The 21542-nt window shown below is 39.6% G+C and overlaps 1 protein-coding gene across 2 annotated transcripts in view; it reads left to right on the top strand.

The window, feature by feature from the left end:
• The first annotated feature begins 244 nt into the window (after positions 1–244).
• Positions 245–21542, top strand: part of agmo (alkylglycerol monooxygenase) — a 49250-nt gene continuing 27952 nt past the window's right edge. For both annotated transcript variants that reach the window (XM_003450291.5, XM_005455125.4), the window contains exons 1-5: positions 245–381; positions 4426–4556; positions 5254–5405; positions 19574–19677; positions 21025–21120. In XM_003450291.5, the coding sequence (XP_003450339.1) occupies positions 274–381; positions 4426–4556; positions 5254–5405; positions 19574–19677; positions 21025–21120 (591 nt within the window). In that variant the 5' untranslated portion in view covers positions 245–273. The remainder of the gene's footprint in view (positions 382–4425; positions 4557–5253; positions 5406–19573; positions 19678–21024; positions 21121–21542) is intronic.

Raw genomic sequence — 21542 nt, forward strand, 5'->3', positions numbered from 1 at the left:
GTCCTATAAAGGGGATTTAAAGGTAAATGGTCGCAGTAACAGAACCCCGCGGCCACTTTAAACCCGGGCAGAGTCGGTTTCCTCGATGTGAGAAGTTTACTCATCCGCTCGCACGCTCTCTATTGCGCAAGCGACCTACTTTAGGTGGAAGGGCAGGGCACTTAGACTGTGAGCAGACGTCTTGAAGTGGTTTAGCAGAACTTCGCACCTGCACAGGTAACAGAAACTCACCTGTGTTGCAGCTGTGAGTGAGCCGCTGTCAGATCTGAAACCATGGAGTACGATTCGGTGTCGAGGGGAGCCCGAGCCATGTTTTTCATGCTCACACCGAATGAATCATCTTTTGAGAAAGTGGAGGATGTCCCTCAGTATGTGCAGCAGGTGGGTGTCGCCTCGTTCTCGTTCACAACTAATACATCTGGTGTTTTAGGGTTATACTGAACCCGCCTCATTGTCCCCTCGCTTTGTCAGATACAGCTGACAGAGCCTTTTCACCTGGTCACTAAAGTATCGATTTGAGTTGAGTCAATCAGCTGAAACGCGGCATATTTAAAACAGTTGAAGTATTCGTCAGAAGAAAAAGGTCAAACAGTCTGTTTTGCTTCTTTCTAAATTAGCCTTTTGAACTGAACAGTTTTTATTCAGAGCACTTAGAGCTCTGGGTACTAAGTGCATGAGTAAATATGACGTGAAATTTGAAGTTTAAGGTAATAAAGGTCAACCTATGGAAAATATTGCATTAAGTATGGAAAAGTTACATTTGTATCAACACAGTAACCAATCTGCTCTACTTATATAAATCTAATTACTTCTGCCTAATGAAAAATTTATAACAACGTTCTTTCTTTTCTCCTTCTGTCGCTTTACAGCATCTCAATTACTCTTTTATTGTGACAAATGGCTGGTGCAGGTTTAACAACACATGTTTGTTATGAGTTTTTATGAGCAAATCAGGGGAGGAGAACAATTACCCCCACAGCAGGAGTCCTCAAAATCCACTAACAAGTGTGATAAAGCAAATTTGTTGTTACTGCAGGGCTTACTGGTGATTAAAATTTTGCATGGGCGTGCCTGAGCAGTTTAGTGACTCGGCACTGTTTACAGCATGTCGTTAATTATTCTTCACCACTGTCATTCTGTGATCCCAACAGGCCAAATTAGTCAAAGGGGGAAAAATCACAACGCAATCTTGTGATTTTTGGAGTTATTTGGAATTATGGGCTCCTGGGTTGTCGCCAGTTCTCTCAGCTGTTTGGTGATTTGAATGCAAACACAAAATTTCTCAGACAGCAGTGATAAAAGTGTTTTGTCAGTCTGCATGTTTTTAGCCAACATCACTCAACTGTGACCTTTTAAAATGGCTGTTTGGGGGGGGGGAGAGACATCTGGTCCACAAATGTCATTTTCCATGTAGGTTTGAATTCAGAAGAAGATAAAATACAATTATTACAACGCCACAACAAACAGTTTACACAAGCTCAAAGTATACTCAAGTTTAAAAAAGGCTTGTGCAATTTTTTTGTTCAAAATATAATTGCAAACAGTGTGACTGCATGCAAGATCATAAAGAACTGAAAAGAAAGAAGGTGATGCAAGTATTAAAAAGACAAAATAATGAAGAGGAGCTTTTCTTTTTGTTTTTTGATGTGTGGTTTGAGAATGGGCTTGCCTTGCTGAAAAAATCTTGCCCCAATCTGTCAAGAACTCAGGGGTGCAGCGGTAAAACTATCTGCTAGATAGGAGAGGGGTGGGAAGATGTCGGGGGGTGGGGGTTTTAGGCCAGCGTCCAGAATGATAATCTCTCTCTCAGCGGGTTTGGAGGAGGTCTGCCTGCGCAGCGAGCCCATTTGTTTGCTGCAGCTTTGCAGTCTGCTGCCAGATGTTGGAGCGTTGCGTGTGATCGCTGGTCTCTGGTGGCGCTCTCGCCTCTGCTTGTGCGCACACATTCACACACACTTGCATCACACACCTGCATGTTAAAGTTGAATCATTCACATGGGGATTTGTGCACACACACACACACACACACACATGCACACTCACTCTCACTTTAATCCACACATGAATATGCACACTTCCTCCCTCTTCACCTGCAGATGTGCTCCTCTGTGGTCTCGTCACGCCTTTCATTCCTTGCTGCTCTTGTGGGGGCCATGTGTCCCCTTTATGACTGCAGTCACTTGGTCAATGAGCACATTTGAGCTAAAGCTAAGCAGCAGGGCTCACACGCTGCCAAATTCATAGTTGTGACCCGTTTGCTAACCCCGTCCCTCACTAATTTGTTCCATGTTTGACAAACCCATCAAGAGGTTATTACGGGTTTCCACGACTGTTACAAATAAAGGCATGTCACTGACTGTTTGCTTGGTGCTCACCATTTGTTTTGTCCAAAGCAGTTATTGTCATGTGTTCATGGCAACTTTTTCTGTTTTCTATTTGCTGCTTACAATGCAAGAAGTTATTCTTTTAAAGTAGGTTTTATTCATTTCCAGGCATTTTACCCCATGGAACTCTTTCTACTGTTGTTAGTTTCTCTTTAAGTGTGAACTTTCAGTTTTTAACTATGTATCTTTAAAATGAGTAAAAGTTAGTGCACATTTTTCCAGATGAGTGTTTTCCAACTTGCGAAAACACCAAAAGTTTATGTACAGACCATTACAAATGAAAAAGATTATACTTATTTGACTTATGAGCATTTTAAACCGCTTTTTAAAATTATTCAAACATTCATCTGAAAGAAAAAAAAAATACTAAAAACCAACTTGCATAGCGGATGAGGATCTTTTCTTAAAATATTATTTGAGGTTATGCTAAAAATGCCATATTTGTTTTCCAAGACTTAAAGAATGAATTTCTAGGCACAGCCAAGTGTTGGGAGGTTTCCAGTTTGGTGCTTTTTGCAGATTATGTGGTGGTTCTTGCTGCTTCAGGCAGTGACCTCCAACTCACAAGGTTTGCAGCTGAGTATGAAACAGTGGGATAAGAATTAGTCCCAAGTCTGAGGCCATGCTTCTCAGCCAGAGAAGGGTGGAGTGTGCACTCCATTTCAGGATCAAACTTCTGCTCCAAGTCAAGGAGTTTAAATATATTGGGATCTTCTTGACTTAGTGGAGAGGGTGTAGAGAGCAGCATCAGTAGTAACATGGATGCTGTACCATCTGTTGTGGTGAAGAGAGCTAAGCATGAAAGTGAAGCTGGCAATTTACTGGCCAGTGTACTTGTGTACTTGCCTACCTTCCTTGATAACTGTGAACTGTGAGTATTGAGTGAAAGAATAAGGTCACAGATAGAAGTAGTGAATATGAGTTTCTGGGCTCTCCTTTAGAGATGGGGTGAGGAGCTTGGTCATTCAGGAAGGGTTCAGAGTAGAGCTGCTACACATCAAAAGCAGAAACGTTGATGTGCTTTGGGCATCTGACTAGGATGTTGTGGTTGGTCTACTGCCCCCAGGAACTTTACCCCACCAAAAATGGCAGAACATGGGAGGGAGGATGAGTTAAGGGGACCATACTATGGTTTGCTTTCAATTGTCCCTGACACCTAAAACCTTAGACGTCAGTTTGCTTGAAACACTCAGCTCTTAGTCTCTTTTTTTCCTACCCTTGTGCCTACCCAATGTCAGCTCAAAGAATTCCATGGAAAGTGAAACTGTGGCTCAGAATGTGCATTAAATACAAAGGTGGATGAATCCATGTGCAGATCAGCCAGTTAGAAGAAATTTGATTGTTTAGGGAAGATGGCCTTAAAGTGATAATGAAGTGGGTTGTTTCTAATAGAAGAGGAACTTTAGAATTGCATAAAGGCACAGTATAAGATGAGTAAGAATTCTACTGAAATGTGAATCATACAACGTTGATTTAGTAGAAGTCCTTGATGAAATTATGGAGCTGGAAAAGGGAACGAACATCAGCCCTTTACTTGTTCTTGAAACATAAGATGCGTAGCTTGTTTACCTGTGGTCTCCATCTACTTACGTAGCCTAACAGACTTAATGGGCTCTCTCTGAACATGTATGACTTTATATTATCAGTGAGCGTGAAGACAATTAGGTTTCTTAAAATAAGATCTTGCTCCTCATTCTATTTTGCTTGGGTTCTGCCTGACATCACTGAAATGAAAGCTTGCTGTTGGTTAGCACTGATGTTTAATTCATCCACTGAGATAATTTCTACCTCCACTGCTGCCGTGCTTGGATAAATGTTTTTGTTCACCAATCTGCCAATTGGTTGTGGTTTTATACCCGTTGCTCCAGGCTCATACAGCGAAACAAACATCATGGATCACAAGACATGAAAGTCCTGCAAGCTTTTAGCTCATCTGCCAAAACAAATGCTCAACACAACGGGTAATGGCAACAGAGGACTTGGAACAGTTGTGTTTTCATAGTTTGTAATACTGCTGAATCATGATTTTGTGTCTGCGCAGGCTACTCCTTTCTTTGTGGGACTGATGGTTCTGGAGCTGGTGGTGGGCTTTCTGAAGACGGGGGCCCCAGTGATCACAATCAGTGATGGAATCACCTCCCTATCTGCTGGAATGGTCTCCAGACTCCCACTGTGAGTGTTTAGGCAGGTCAGGTCAGATAGTAATAGTGCAAGTAAAGCATAATTTGGCTTCTGTTCATTTTAAACACCATGGTTTGGTGTTTTATATATGACTGAGCAATCTGACTTTTTTTTAGTTTAGGATTTTTAGTTTATTTTTTTTAGGTGCTGTAACTTTAGATGTTGTATTAAAGAGCCATTACCTGTTAAAAGTGAGTTCATGTGAGGAGGCCAACAGGGAACAGATAAATTAGGTGATAAAAGGATGCAGTATGGCAGGTTTAGGGAATGCAACAGAACTGAATATAACTATTAATTTTTTTTAAACAAACTTCAGCTTACTGAAATTGGTTTTAAGGTGGTTCTCTTACAATGGTTCTTACAGTGGTTCATCTTCAATGTAAATATAAAGTTAGTTTCAAAATTAGTTGAACATAATCTTTTCTAGTTCTGCGTTGTTTTAAAATGTGGATTGAAATGGGGAGCAGTAATAGGGCTGAATCATGGGAACTCAAACAGGGGAGGCTTTGTTATACCTGACGTACAAAATTACTTACAAATTAAACAAATTTCTGTTAAGATGGAACACAAGGTGAACAGATGACTATCGTGACCCTTGGAGCGCAGCTGTACGTGATCACAACCTGAATGCTGTACTTGCATAAGCACATTTGAGCCGACACTGAGCTTTGACCTTTCCTCTGCACAGCTTGCTGATGAGAGGCTGTGAGCTGAGCGCTTACATGCATGTGTGGAACCACTACCGCTTGGTGGAGCTGCCCTGGGACTCTGCCTGGACCTGGTGGTTCACCTTCTTGGGAGTGGACTTCTGCTACTACTGGGTCCACCGTTTTGCTCACGGTACAAATTGTGCATTCACCCACAGCTGAAGGAAATTTATTGTGCAAATTTTAATTTACAAAAAAATAATGTTTTGTGTAACAAATTATGTTACTAGTTGTTGTTTTTTGCGTGTGTTCTGAAAACGCCATTGCTCCTTTACCTGTTGGGTGCAGCCAAAAAGTTCTGAGACCTGCCCATAAAAACCAACGACATACCTGATTTTAAATTTGTGTGCTCACCTTCTGTTGTGTTCGTCATTGTTAGTCAGTCAATACAAACTATAGCACAGGAAAAGTCTCCTTTGTTACCTGTTGGGTTTTTTTGTTTCGTTTTGGGTTTTTTTTAAATTACGAGTTTATAGTCATGAATTCTTTGGCTGAAAAATTTGAATGTAGACACATTGTAACATATTTAATGTGAGATTCTATTTATTCAGGAATTTCAACCATAATGAGCAGTGTATATTCTAAATATTCTTACCTGTGCCAACAGGGCAAGGTTGTTAATTGACAACACATCTTGATTTAGTTTTACCCAACTGTCATAAGAGGAATAGCAGCATCAGTAGTAGACTAAATCTAAAGTCAGTTGAATAAAATAGAAATGGTAAAAATTTGATGTTTTTGCTGCTGAGTTGCTCTGGTTTGCGAAGCGTCTTATTTTGCTTGATATCACATGCAAAATTTTTCCACGTGTCTATTCTTCTCTTCGTCCCGTGTTGACATTTTGTTGCATTTTCATGGGAAGCGGAGCATGGGAGCTAGTTGTACCGTTTCCCAAAAAAACGCTGTGCAGTTTCCCAGGGATGGATTAAATGTGCCCGTCTGACCTTACTGCACAAGGAGATTGCTTCTGATTGCATCACTTCCACATTGGTCGCACCTTTCTACGCAACTTGATTGAGTCTTATTGGGTCTAGTCTCTCCACAATATTTTCCTTATAGCTGAAGAAAGTGTTCATACATTTCATCATCATCTTTGTCCTTGTGCGTTAGTTTTTATTCATTGTCTGCATTTCTTTAGAAAACAGTCGTTGACAAATAATTGCTTAACAGAATTATCACTAACTGGCATAATTGGCAGAAGGATAGACCTGAGGTATTCAGGTCATTCAGATGGGGTTGATCGTCCATTTCCATGGCTTATTTCTGCAAGATGTGTCTTGTGTTCCATAACTTTTGTTAAAAATTTCAGTTGCACAAATATCTAGATCCACACTGTTTTGTAACATTGCTTGAAATGAACTTATAAAAAGCATCGTCCTGGTCAAGGTTGGTGACTCCTGTCAGTTTGGATTCAGGTGTTTGTTATAAAATTTTTACAACGAGCAATTTGTGAATAGTAATAAAACCCTTTAAAACATGTATCCAGGTTAATGCTGCTGAGTTGTGAATCACTCTGCTACTTTTGGCTGCTCCCTTATTCACAAGAGGTTGTCATAGCAGGTAGCAGAGCTACCTGCTATGACAACCTGAGTGATTCACAACTCAGCAGCATTAACCTGGATACATGTTTTAAAGGGTTTTATTACTATTCACAAATTGCTCATTGTAAAAATTTTATAACAAACACCTGAATCCAAACTGACAGGAGTCACCAACCTTGACCAGGACGATGCTTTTTATAAGTTCATTTGATTGTTAGTAGATTTTTTTTTTTTTTTTTCATTTTTTTTTTTTTTATATGTACACAGAATGCTCTACCTGACACAATGGCAAAGGGATTAGTCTCCTCTTGGGATCAAACTGGTGACCTTACGCTTGTTAGGCCAGTATGTAAAGTAATAACAAAAGCTGCAAAGTTAGCTGATGATAAATGGCTGTAAAATGTTGATTTAGTTGCCGTCCCCACAGGGAGGAGTCGTGAAGATAGGATGCACATCATGCTCTTCTGGATGTTGTAGAGGAAGCAATTATTTTTGAGTTACATCCAGCTGCTTTAGAGCTGTGCAGATGTGAGAGGCCATGGTCTCCAGAGGACTCTGGTCTTAACCCAGAGCTGTCGCAGCAGCAGGCTGTATAAAAGTCATGTCTCAGAAGTAGCAACGTCCTGCAGAATACGTCTTTAAAAAATGTACATGTCAAAGAATTTTGTAGAGTAGTGGCTCTACAAAAAAGGCCTCTCCACATGTCTTGTCTGATGTTCATGCCAGATGCTCAGCTGCCACTCAGCACATCGGAAGAGAGCTATTTATCTGTGGCCTGCGCTGATGTTTATTTGTGTCAGAGGCACATCAAGCTGACCGCTGTCTAGTCCACATAGCTTTGGATGAAAGTCCACTGGTTCTGTGTTGATGTTAGAATCTGAGTAAACAGAAGCTGTGTTTTTTAAACTTTCTGCCACAGCTGAACTGGCCTCTGTGCTTTTGAGGTGACTGACAACATCAGCTCAAGATGCTGGTGGTCAATTTTACTTTGACTTTTACTGTTCACTTTCAGAGTGCAAGGCATATAACCATCATGGTTATGTCTTTGTGTAAGTTGGAGTTTAGGCACTTTGGAATACAGTCTAAGATGGTAAATTACAATCAGACATTCAGTGTCTGGTGTAACTATTAATGATGAACATACTGCATTCAAGTTTTAAAAAACTACACGGCAACCTCTGTTGTAGTGCCTGTAAAGATGAGTAACTTGGATTTTTTTTTCAGTGCACACTGTTTAATTGAGGAATAGCTTTAGATGCACACATATTACTTTATTATTTTTATAGGGACATGAGGGATCCTCGTTTCTTGTTAGCATCACCTGCACACTAAACCTTTAAATGATCAATGACCTGGTAATGAAAACGAGTGTCAAAGTACAGATGCAATTTACCTCGTCTTACATGGACTGGGACTGCACCACACTTTCCTGGAAGGATGACAGGATGCTCATATTTTTCTGTGAGCTGAGGAACTCATGAGTCCATGTGGCATCTGTTTAAAAAGCCTGCTTTCCTTCTAAATGGGAAATGCATGAAAGAAGAAAAAAGCATTTTTTAAAAAAGTTTAGTAACTTAAAAGAAACAAGTGAATCTGAAAAAAGCCAAAGTTGCAACATAAGACTTGGCTAATGAATACAAAAACATCAGCTTGTGTCATTGTATTGCATCATATTTGAAAAATGAGAAAATCAGTATAGCTGCTCAGCAGCTGTATTGATGATGATGATAAGCTTTTATGTTGTCTGGATGCTCACCGGTGATTCAATCAAAGTATCTGTAAATTATTGAGGCAGAGATTGGCAGTCCTATTAATTGTGTCTCTCAGTTCAACTGTTGGGACAGAATAAATCTAAACCACTACCTGATCTGGGAAAAAAAAATACTGGGCAAGGATCAACTTTCTGACTGGAAAAGTGCAGAGTCCATCTATCATGTACACAAAGCTCCAGACTTTTGTTTTGACAATCCAAGAAAACTGAGTTAAGTAACATGCACTGATTTTAAGAAGTATTCTGTCTGCTGAATAACCTCCAATAACACCTGAAAGGCGATCTCATGAAGTTTTCCCACTGTTGTCGTCCTCTTAGTGTCACATGATGCAGAGGAATGTCGCCAATACTGTGACATATCTCTGTGGTGTGTTCGGTCGGAATTATTTTATTTTTGAACTGCAGAATCAGTTTTATGTCTCAAAAATGTTCCACTTACTTTCATTTCCTCTTTCTCCAGCCTCTTTGGGTTGTTATTATGGAACATTGCGGGGTCGCAGATAGTCATCTGGTGCAGTGCTTGCTCAGGAATATAGGCTTTTTCCCTTGTTACCAAAGGGAAGTGGCTGTCCCTGACCACAGGACAGGGCCGGCACGGTCCTCACTCCTCACTCTGGTCAGACAAGGTCATCTTGGTCAACCATTTTCTGACCTCCAGCTTCTTCCAGAGGAAGGTTCAACCAAAATGTTCCAATGTGAGTGAGGCATGTTTCCTATAAAGAAGCACTGAAGAATGAAATGGATGTAAGACGAGCACTGTTGCCATTTGTTGCCTCAACAGTCTGAACACTGCAACTGTAATTGTAGTGTCCAAACGAATAAGATAGATCTTGTAATATTGCATAATAAGAAAAAGATCACAATAGAAAAATGCTAGAAGAACCAACTGCATGCTTGGAAATGTCAGCCTCAGCATGAAATATCACTTTGTTTGACCAGCTTTATGGATATTTTCATAGTTTCCCCCTCATGACTTCCACATGAAAGGATGATTCAAAGATAACTGGAAGGGCAGCAGTCGTCTGTGCTGATGCCATCTTTACTAAGGAGACCTTATTAATTTGATGTTGCTCTTTCCAGACACTGATCTTGGGAGTAACAGCAAATTAAAGAAGACTGAACCACTCAATCTCCAGCTCTTGTTTTAATTTGAGCTGGAAGAAACTCGGGATTCTCATTCACAAAAGAAATGGCGAAAGCCTTTTACTACACTGTATTTATGGCCTTTGGCACTTGGTGTGATTCTGCTTAGACAAACACCCGTTGTGGTTAAAGTTGAGGCAAATCTGGAATTCCAAACATTTGAATGACCTTTGCGTACACACAGGCTCAAATGAAGTGTTTGTTTATGCTAGCTCCCGATATCAGTATTCGCTTGATCACATTGCTAATGCCAGAATTTTCACGAATCAGTGCTGTAACTTTACTTGGTACTGCTTTCATAATTACTTTTTTCAATTGCATTTTATGTTTATCTATCTTTACAGGAAAGAAAGATGTAAGTGTTCAATTGCTGACAGATTTCCAGAAAATTGAACTCCTCTGGCCTCTGAAATAATATGACCCTTGGTAAACATTTAACCGCTAGTTTATCTATTAGCAGCCATAAAAGCCACCTTCTATAAACGCATTGATTCAATAACCTGATGACTGACAAGAATAGAAAACAGATTCCCATTTTAACCCCACGCTTTTTTCGGTTCCTTCTCCCCACAGTTCTTTCAGCAGCAGATGCACTATATATGTTAAAAACGTTGCTATTCTGAACCAGCCTGAACGCAGATGGTTTTGGAGGAGCAGCAGGCCAGCTTGATTCAGATGCGGCCATGTTGTTGACAGCACTGTTGATTCTGTTTATTCTAACCTCATATCGCGAGTGCCACTAATAGCAGCTCTGCTCTTGGGCAGCATCTATATCCAGGCATGCCTGCCAGAGTAAAGCCATTAATCAGCTAGTCAGCTGTCTGTACTCTGATTATATGTGAGGTAATGGAGTTATGCTGCAGTTGTCTCACCACAGTAACTGCTGCTGCTCACAGAGCTCAGAAACACCAGAGCATCACTTAAAGGTCCTGTGAAATGGTATCATTACTTCCACAAAGTGATGTATTTTGAGACAAGGGCAGTTTAATCTGATTTTAACAGCACAGAACTGGAATTGGTAAACACTTTATGGTGGCATTTTTAACTGGATTTTTTTTTTTAAATACTGGCTGGTGCATTTCTAGATAAAAGTAGTTTTGGATCATTCGTGATCCAAGCTGGAACAGAAATATGATAAGAAGTAGCACTCAAAATTCTCCTGTATATGCTGTAATCCTTATAAAGTAGTGCACTTTACATTCATCCATGATAAAGCAAAGGAGCTAAACTATGTAAAGTGGACACACGATTAGTTATCTTCTACTTTTGGTGACAATTAGATAGTAGTACTTTGAAAAAAAACTAATTTTGTTTAATCAATTTCAAGGTTTGTGCATGTAATATTAACCCTGTTAATCATTACTTTTGGTTCAGAGAGGACCACTATAGTTAAAGATTTTTATTTACCTCCTTATATTTGTCATCATGTCTCTAGTGTGGGCCCTCTCTGACTTTCTCTGCATGCACAGTAAATCAGAAGCAGCAATATCCAGACAGTGGTGTTGTTTGGTTGGTCAGTGACAATAAATTGTTTTGGTCTGATGCAGCAAAGGAGGAGGAGAAGCTGGGGAGAGGTGGGTTTCAAGATGGCTTGCGGTTTAGCAGCAAATATGATGCAGCTGCACCACTGCAGCTGATACTATGTGACATTTTCCAGTGTCACATAGTATCAACTGAGGCATCAGCTTGATGGCACTGGGAAGTCGAGTTCAGGTTATCTACTGGAATTGCAGCTGAATTGAATTGTCTGTATGAACTAATAAATCATCCATTGCCGTGACTCTAAACCATTTTAACTTGTATGTTTTAAAATAATTGGGACCCACAGTTATCTGGTAAGGAGTTATCACCTTATTAAGTTATGCGTTTCTCCCATGCATGTGCCAGGTCATAGTCTCCACCCTGGGAGGTCTGAGTGCAGATGAATGCAGCTAATGGCGCTCTGTAGTTGGATCGGATATTGGTGACTGAGCCGATACATGAAGTGCTGTTTACTTTGCCGTCCGACAGCAGCACCTAGCTGCACAGACACAGATAACACAGATACGTTGTTTTCACTGTATTTACACGGGGGGCCTGCTTTCATTTATTTCTCTAGCAAATGTCAAATATTCAGTAAATTTGTGTATTTGGATATATTTCTTATATTCTATAAACAGAGGAAAGCTTTTTAAGTCGAACACTCTCTCACAAACAGGGATTTGCTACTCTCGGCAGATGATGATGGTCATGTTTTCAGATAACAACCCGAAAAAGCGCAAGCAGGTTTGAGAAAACAAATATCCAACACAATTAGATCTGACTTTAAACTGTGTTTAACCTGCCAGATTAATTGTACAAAGTCTGTATGATGTGTGACTGTTAAGTCGAGCTAACTGGTAATTTAATTTCCTGCGTCCTGGCTCCTACATGCTGTATTCATTCAACTCTTTGGCCTAAATCAAAGTATTTCCAGTAGTGAGACTGTGACTAAACCAGACCTTACGTCAAAGTCCCGATCTCATCACCTTGTGATATTGGTTAGTGTGTGTGTGTGTGTGTGTGTGTGTGTGTAAAGGCATCTTAACTTACCATTTCATCATACACCACCAGAAACAGACAGGGCAAAAGACCTTTTAATGATCTTAAAACATAGCAGGACATGTTAGAGGCAACTATTAATGACTCTTCTATAGGAACATTGTTAGTACTTCTTACTTTAGTGTGTTGAACAAAGACCGTCTTTCTGTGATCTCAAGCCATACTAAACAGTCTTAAAGATGGAGTGAAAACATCATCATTCAAAAAGGAGGATACCGGAATGCAATAAGAGTATGGTAACTTGTTTTTATCATTTGAAGCCAAAATTGTAATTTAGAATAAAATCCAGTGGAACAGATGTGTGCTATTGTGGAACATAAACCAGGGTTGGACACGTGATTGCTGTCATTGCCTATTTAGTATTAGGGTTTGTTTGTTTGTTTGTTTGTTTGTTTGTTTTTTTTTTAATGTATCTTACAGGCTAAATAGACACATAAAAAATGCTATGTAAAAACTATATATGTATGTATGTGTATATGTATATGAAATAACGTAATCCAAAGGCCTCCATGCAGAGGGAAAAAGTGCAGAAATTTGGGCCAAGTATATAAAATATATGTATTTAACCCGTTCTCTGCTCTCTGGATCAACCAGCCTTTAAAAAACAAACAAACAAACAAACCTAACTTTAACTTTCTGCTGGTGTGTCCAAACACCCACTGTCATTCAGCCCTGCAGACAGCAGCAGTTGTTGAGACAAACAGATGTGCTTGTCACTGTCCTCCGTCCCAAAGGAGAGCTGGCCGGTGTGGATGTTGTTTAAAGAGAAGCACCTTCTGGCTGTGGGGCAAGGTTGAGAGGGTCCGGGCCTTGAAAAGCCCCCCAGGCAGCCAGGTCTTCATAAATCTTTATTCTGACAGCAAGTTCCTGGCCTAGTGCAGGTTGCAGGGCCAACAGAAGAATCCGGACCCCCGCTTGGTTTGCTGGTTCTGTCTGTACGGTTTGGTCAGGATGTGGGAGTCTCACTCACGGCAGCAGAACAGAGCAAGTGAAAGGCCTCACGGGAGGTAAAGATAACATCAACGGTGATCTATAGGCCTCTTTGCTCATACTGTCTGCTCTGTGCGCATTGAGAGGGAAAGAACTGTAGAATCAGACCAAGAGAAACTGGTCTGATTGAACCTAGACATCACAAAGAGATAATATCCACAGTGCCTGTATGTACAGCTTTAACCAAAGTGTGGAAAAGAAGTGTGTGTTATGATCACTGAGAGGGTCGCTGAGCTCAGCAGAGGCCAGAGTCAGGCTGTCTGCTGCCCTCGTGTGCTCTGCTTGCTGCACGGACAGACTTCCCTCTGTCAACAGTTTTGACAGAAGAGGTGATTTCAGCTGCAGACAAAGCTGAGGACAAACTTCCACCGACTGGAAGGATGAAGTGTGAACGTGAAAAATGAATATGAGGATGGATTAGTAAAACATTTTTTTTTTTGTTTTTTTTTTACTTTTGAATTTTAACCAAACCTGCGTTTTTTTGTAGGGTTTTCTCATTTCCTGTTAATTTTTTCAGTATTACTACATTGCTTGTTCTTGAGTGGTAAGACATACTTCAGCAATTCCTGTTTTTATTTGATTTGCTGGATTTAGTCTTTTTATGTAACATTTAAAATGAAAAATAAAACCAAAGGCAGGAGTCTTTTTAAAAAAACTGTCTCTCCTTGTCATGTGAATGGGGTCTGATTGCCTGAAACACACGCATGCAAAGCAGTAATTGAAAGTTCTTTTTAAACTTGGACATTATAAATGTCATTTAAACTCTCATTATATACAAAAAACTAAATATCCTTTTGGGTTCAACTGTAAATGTTTTTGTCTTAGAAATTCATAACCCTGCTAGCTGAATAAAATGTAACTAAATGTATCTGAACTCTGTATTTAATGGGCAGTTTTACAAAGGAAACATATCAAATGCTGAAACCGAAATTAAATTTTTTATAATGTACTCAGGTTTAATTTGATGCCACCAAGACATTTTAATGAAGCTGGGAAAGGTGCATGCTAAACAGTGTTTCACCACTTTTTAAACCTCTGGGAACTGAAGAGGTGGATTCTGATGTTGGGTCTGCAACAGAAAGCAATAACAGGCAGGGCAAAGAACTGGTGCTTTGGATTTCAGCACACTGAAATAATGGACGTGGAAATATGATCAATTAAAGCACAATGTTGATATAACAAAATTAAACAGAAAATCAATTTTATTTCTCCTGTCACTTTCTTTGCATAGTTTTTACACCCTGTTTGTGAGAGCTGCAAGTGGGCCTGACCAGGGTTAGTGTGTTTACTTTAGTGTGTGACTGAACTGTGTGGACAGCATGAAGTATGGCAGAGATGGAGGAGAGTTGGCCGACCATCCCACTGAGCCCTGCGTTGCTGTTTGGGTTGGCACCCTATCCAAGAGTCCTCCAATCCAAACACTGGAGAGCTGTTCACAGCCCATTAGTCCTGTGATTGACAGGGCAGCCCACCACTCAGAGGGCTGCACATGATGGCTGAAGGATGTTGCTTATTACTGCCAAGTGTTTGTCTCTGAGGGTGATGATTTAGACATCTGATTGATGTAACTGTAAAAGCATTTTATAGGGTTTGAGTGGTTAAAAGAGTGTCAGTTTGGATCTACTCCTATGGTGATTATTTTTCTTTTATTTAGTCATATTTTCTTCTTATAGCAGCATTATTCAAGGTATAAATTGGCACTTGTAGGGGCTTGGTGGTGGCCTTGACTAGAGCTAAATTTATGGATCTCAATTGGACTTTGGCTCTTGTGTTTACATGACTCTGGTTATATAAACACTGCTCCTGACATGGTTTGGATGGATGTAAACAGGCCGTGTCAAAGTCTAACCCAGTCACATTACATGACTGATTATGATTTCATTATTATGGACCTTGATTACGTGCCAGATAATGATTCTAAAAAAAGTTATAACGCAGACGTCCTGCAATATCTCTTCAACTGATTCCACGTACTGGGACAGTAAGTTTCTGCTGCTGCAGTGTGTAAAATATTGCAGAACAAACTGTTCAAAAGATGAGTGAAAAGGAAAAACATGAACACTTACAGTGAAGGGATTCTGTGAGTATTTTATCCCAGATGAACCCCCATTTTGTTACAATTGACTCTAGGTTGTAACAAAAAAGGGTATCCACAATATTGAGCGTTAAGTGATTTATTTACAGGAGGAAAAAGAAATCAGTTGTGTGGTATGTGCTAGGATGAGTGAGTGAGTCTGTTCTTTAGCCTAGAAATCTCTCTTTTGTGAACAGAGAAGAACAAGAATAAATCTCCAGCCTACAATTGGTCCCCAGGGACAGCCAGCTGGTTGGGCTTCCTCTGCTCCTGCTCAGGATCACATGACTTTAGAAGACAAACTCTGCCATCACACTTTTTTCCCAAATAAAATGACATGAGTGAGTGTTATTAAAATTGGCTTCATCACACACTGGATTAATGTTTATGACTTTGAGACCCTGAACCAGGTGAAAATTTCAGTTCTTCAAGTTTGAGACTTTCATCCTTAGCAATATTTGGTCTTTAGTGCCCATTAGTTATTCCACTAATAGATATAAATATGCCATAGTTGCAACCATGTTTTAACATTTGCTTACCCATTAAACATCACATTATAAGTGTTGCTATTGTCAGTCTGTTAGCAGGCTTCCATTAGCATGGTAGCAAAGAGCCCAAAATCCATTACCATTTTTAATCTTACATCATAAGTTGTTTAAATTACATTAATAAACTTAAGTTACCTAATTAAGCAAAAATCTTTTATAAAAACGTTTCAAAGTTCAAAAATGCATTTAGTACCAGTGAGTCTTTTGGTTTTTGTTTTTTGTTTTGTTTTGTTTGTTTGTTTGTTTTTTGGGGGGTACCACATCAGGTGAGTAGTAACAAAGGAATAAAGTCTTGCTTTGCATTATTCAGATGACTATTTAACCATGGAGTTATTAAACCTGAACACTGATTTAGTTTTAACACATATGAACCATGTGCTGTGGCCATACTTGTAGCAGTGTCTTAGAAAAGAGGAGAGAGCTTCAGGAGAAATGCCCCCCCTCCCGTTATTGCAAGTTTTGCTTTATCTTTTAGTTTCTTTAGTTTTTCTGCTAACGGCCCCTTTTAAATATCTGTTAGTTTGGGTTCAAGACAGAGATTCCTTTTTTGATTTTTACGATTTGGCTTAAAACCCTTAATAACGCTTAGTTGGGGTTGAACCAGGTGACCCTAAACCATCTCTTAGTTACTGAACACTCATAAGCACACATAAGTGAAACTACTATTGTGTATCACAATCATAACTTTTTTTTTTTTTGAATGTTACCCTTTTATTACCCATCTATTTCACACCCATGGCAGTTGATTGTCTCTCCCTGAAACTGGTTCTGCTGGAGTGGGGGTGGGGGATACTACCGCCCTATTTATACCAAGTGCCTTCACATATGGGATTGTCTGGTTGTTGAGGTTGTTTTTGCTCTAATATTGTACGTTCTGACAATAAATAAAATCGAACTAAATAAGAGTACAATTGCTTTTGGTGCCTGCAGTTACACTGATATGCACTAGGGGTTAAACAGTTGAGCAAAGCAGTGGCACATTTAGGTTTCCCGAGTTTACTGGGGAACTGACAGTCACAAACATGTATCTCCTGTGGGTGTGGTAAAAAAGTGTCATAAATGTCCATCACCTGATTAGTATGTACTCATCCTTGTTGTTCCTGAGAAATCCTGAGTTAAGGCTCACTGGAGGACAGATGGAAGGGCCGTCCTCAGCATTTCTGTGCTCTTGCTGGGAACGTGGGCTCTGTGGCACTGGTTCTCACCATTAACGGGGCTTCCCTCCTGAATAGACCCTGCCAAACTATGCAGTGTCCCGCCGAGTCCAGAGATGAGGACATGGGCTTGCAGTGAAGCTTAGCTGTTCCAACTTCCTATCAATGACAACAAACATCAATCTTAGCCGCCCTTAGTCTTGAACCCCGCCAAGCATGACTCCAGTTAGAAGAAAAAAAAGCAAGAGCTTCAGGCTGCTGGAATTGAACAAAGGCTGGATTATCCTCTGAATCTGTCTCTTAGCAGGACAGTTCATCTTTGAATACCCTATGGTTCAGAGTGGAAGAAATATCATAATTTTTGTGCTTGACTGTTGTAGTTCAGTCACTCTCCTTCACTCTTCCTCTCCTCCCACACTTCTCTCCTCTGCCTCATCAGCAGATTTCAGTGGCACTTAGGTTCAATAAAGTTTGAAACAAAATCCAACCTTGTTGCTTCCATTTTGAGTCAATCCAAAATATGGTGTTTAACACGATATGTGACACTTCCAAAAACAGTCTGTGACATTTATTCTCACACCTGCTGACGTCCAGCAATAACCCTGTTAAATACGAGTGCTGTGGACTATTGCTCAGGAGCGGTAGTTTTCACTTGAGGTTTTCTGAAACTGAATTCTGCCTCACTATCACTGATTAAATGTGTTAGAACAGATCACCATGCTCCTCCACTCTCTTACCACTCACCTTAGGTTTTTAGCAGTTTGTTTGTTCAGGTGCAAGAGACCCTCGACCCATTTTTGTTTCATGACTGCTGGCCTTAATACAACTCACAAGTTTGTGAAACGGAGGGCAAGGAAGAGTTAAACTTGTCAACAATTATATATTTTTAATTTTCTTTTTTTTCTTTTGTTTTTTCTATAAAGGTGTCACTAAGCTGTTCATAAACCATTGTCCTTGAAGTGTCTCTTTCTTTGTGGTGTCCTTCCATTAACAGTGTTCTTATTTGGTTTGTATTGTGAACACATGAACATCAATATTAGCAAACTGCAAAACTTAATGCTCTTGGGTTCTTGGTCACAGCTTTCATCTTTATATGGTGTTCTCATGTATGATCTGATCCTTGGAAATCGTTAGTAGCATTCTGTAGCTTCTATGCAATGCTTATTCTTTAGTAATTTGTAAGGAAGTCATGGCTAACACCAACCAATCCGTAAATGACAAGAGCAGATTTGTCAAATACTGATTTACGACTTTATGTTTTGATGGGTAATGTTACAACCCGTATTTTTAATTTCACTTGGACTTGTTAGTATGGAAGGTCTTGTATTTTTTTTTTTTTTTTTTTTTTTTAAAGCCTGGACTGTGATTGATTTTGCTCTTGTCTACAACTGAGATATGAAAAGAACCTTTTACCCTCCTTCATGTAATGGTTGGTCATGAAGTGGTTGACAAAGTTGCCTGACAACAAGGTTCCTGGTTTGAATATTCTGTTCTGTGTGACGTTTGTGTTGTAGCCACACTAGGCGCATGCTCAGGTTAATTGCTGCTCTAATTTGGCCATCTGTGTCAGCTGTGACAGGCTTCAGGCTGTGAAAGTCTTAGATGAAGATTGATTAATCAAATGTGGTCAATGTAGAAGTCCTAGGAATTCCAAAGAGTTGGCGAACCTAGACAGAAAAGATATGAGCGTTTCTCAAGTGTCAAATTTCTTGATGAAAAAACATTTAGATGAATAAAAAACAAAACAATATAAAGTGTCATTTGAGCCAAATCTAAGCTTGAGATTTTTTAATTTTCAACCACCCTAATGTGACCACATTCACACATCCTAATGCCTAATTTAACTCAAATGTAATCGCATTACACAGCAATGCTGCAATATGAAACTCAAACCTAATTTAATTGCTGGGGCTTTTATTATAAGGAATATATTACCATATATAGTCTGCATATAGGGTTATGTGGTTCTGAAGTATTTGAAGGTTACTATTCTCCTTGTACAGCAGCAGAAGCCAAAGTAGCCAGGAGGTGCCAAAAAGCACAGACCAGACGGGGTGGTCCGGAAACGGCCTGGAGATCCAGTGAAACTTAACAAGCATGTTCCCTTTGGATGTTAAAATGAAGTGTAACACAGATATTAATGTAGCAAGTATCACAACACAGCAGAGGAATGTAAACTGGAGCACTGGGACATCAAGCTGGACGCTAACCAGCTGCAGCCAAATACCCCCATAGTCAAAATAGCCTGAAATCCCTACCCCCCTATGACCAGCTAGGCTCAGGTCTCAGGTTTTCTTCACAGCTGGCCAGAAGCAAGGTTAAAATGGCTCCTCCTGGGGATAAAAGTGTATAGTTGCTTATTTGGGGATTGGGAAGGGTTTGATTGGCATAAATCATTTGTTGTACTGAGAGGCTTTAAGGCTAGTGAATGAATTGTATATAGAGGGCAACATGGCTCCTGTCCAATCTTTAACAATGTGTGTGTATGATTGCTCTTCAGAGGTTGCTGTCCTTTGGGCTGCTCACCAGGTTCATCACAGTTCAGAGTACTACAACCTTACCACTGCCCTCAGACAATCTGTCACCCAGCCGTTTACCTCATGGGTAAGACAATATTCATTCTTTTAAAGGATGTTTCAAGTGATAGCCTTTGTTTTAGACACACAGATTTTTTTTCTAAAAGAACAACATGATTGCATTCAGACATAAGTTACAGTATTAGACATTTGTAATTTGAAAAATGAGATTCGGCTAACTACAGTAACTAGCTATCTCCAAAGAGTCTTTCATTCCACAGCAGTTGGATTGCACTTGAGTAAATGAGTCAAACTCCAGGTCCACTGTAGTGGACTGCATCTTTTACTGCTTGTGGTGTAGAAACCTGCTCTAAGCTGGAGGGCCACTCTAAGCAGAACCTGTGCCAGGTGCAGACCTGCACAGCTGGAAAGTAGAACATGGACTGCCACCTGTGCCAGCACAGTTTTAGGTTGATGAGATGAAGACCTCACTGAAGAGTCAGTTGATTTCATTGTGAAATACGTTTTTAATTTAAGCCTGGGTGCATCAAGTGTCATTGCTAACAACAAGAGTACAGTCTAATTCCATGGGAAACATTGGATGATGAATGACTGAAATGCTCTAATGAATATTGTCTTCATATCCAAAACTTAATGGTTTTTTTTTAAATTCTCTGCACCATAGAGCTGCCTCGTTGTCCAAAAACAATGAAAAACAAATCTAGTCACACTTTGGTACTAGATAACTTGATTCTTCTGATCACAGTGGACTTGGAGTTTGACTCATTTACTCAAGTGCAATCCAACTGCTGTAAAGACTCTCGACCACCAAATCTGCCGGAAATAAGTCCCCAACAAATGGACTCCCAACTTCTGTGTGAGTAATGTTTACTAAGAGCCACAGAAACCAGCTATTTTACTGTAGCCTTTTCTTAAGAGTGTATACTGTATTTGTAACCTTTTTTGATTTTGGCTGCAGAATAAATAACGTTGTTGTTGTTGTTGTTGTTGTTGTTATTGTTGGGTTTTTAACTTCTAATATAAAGCACTTTGAGGCAACTGACTATTGGGACTTGGCGCTACATTTAGAAATAAAAATAAATAACAAAGATGGAATAGAAATATTAAATTAATTAAATTTAAATTGTTTCACTTAAATCTTTGAAAGCTTCAAGACTCAAATCTCTGACTGCAGAAAGAGTTTTATTCAGTTTTGAATAGTAAACACTTAAACCTATAGGACATTGTTACCTGGATTGTTTTACTTGTGTTTAACTTTGTGAGTCAGGAAAATAATAACAGAAATATTGAGCATCATTTAGCAAAAACAGGCTTGCAGTTCCACCTTATTGGAGCAATAAACTAGTGTTATTGGGACCCTGTCACACTGTATTATGGTTCCATGAGAATTCTGTTGAATTCTTTCTTTCTTCAGGTTTTCTATTTGCCGATGGCCCTGGCTGTACCTCCATCCATATTCGCTGTTCACATACAATTAAACCTGCTCTACCAGTTCTGGATCCATACTGAGGTAAACAGGCTCATTCAACAGTGTATGTTTTTTTTTTTTTTTTTCTGTGAAAAATGCCAAAACAAGGGCCTGATTTTAATACTAACCCATGGTAGTTGTCCATATCCTTTGCTTGTGTTTTTACTAGGTGTGTATTTATGAGAGATTTGGTATCAGTACATTATAAAGATGACACTATTACTGTTTAAAGGTTTGGAGTGGCATTTTCCTATAAAATGCTTTTTATTTGTTTTTGTTTTTAATGTCTCTGTAAAGCACTTTGAATCACCTTGTTGTTGAATTGTGCTATATAAATAAACTTGCCTTGCCTTGCCTTGCCTAAACACAGCTGTCACTATCCTAACGACTCACTTGTTATGTTTTTATATATATATATTTTTCCCCTTAAACTGAATCTAAATCCTTAATGACTCTGGATGAAT

This window comes from Oreochromis niloticus, linkage group LG11 (assembly GCF_001858045.2).
Source record: "Oreochromis niloticus isolate F11D_XX linkage group LG11, O_niloticus_UMD_NMBU, whole genome shotgun sequence".
NCBI classification, from domain to species: domain Eukaryota; kingdom Metazoa; phylum Chordata; class Actinopteri; order Cichliformes; family Cichlidae; genus Oreochromis; species Oreochromis niloticus.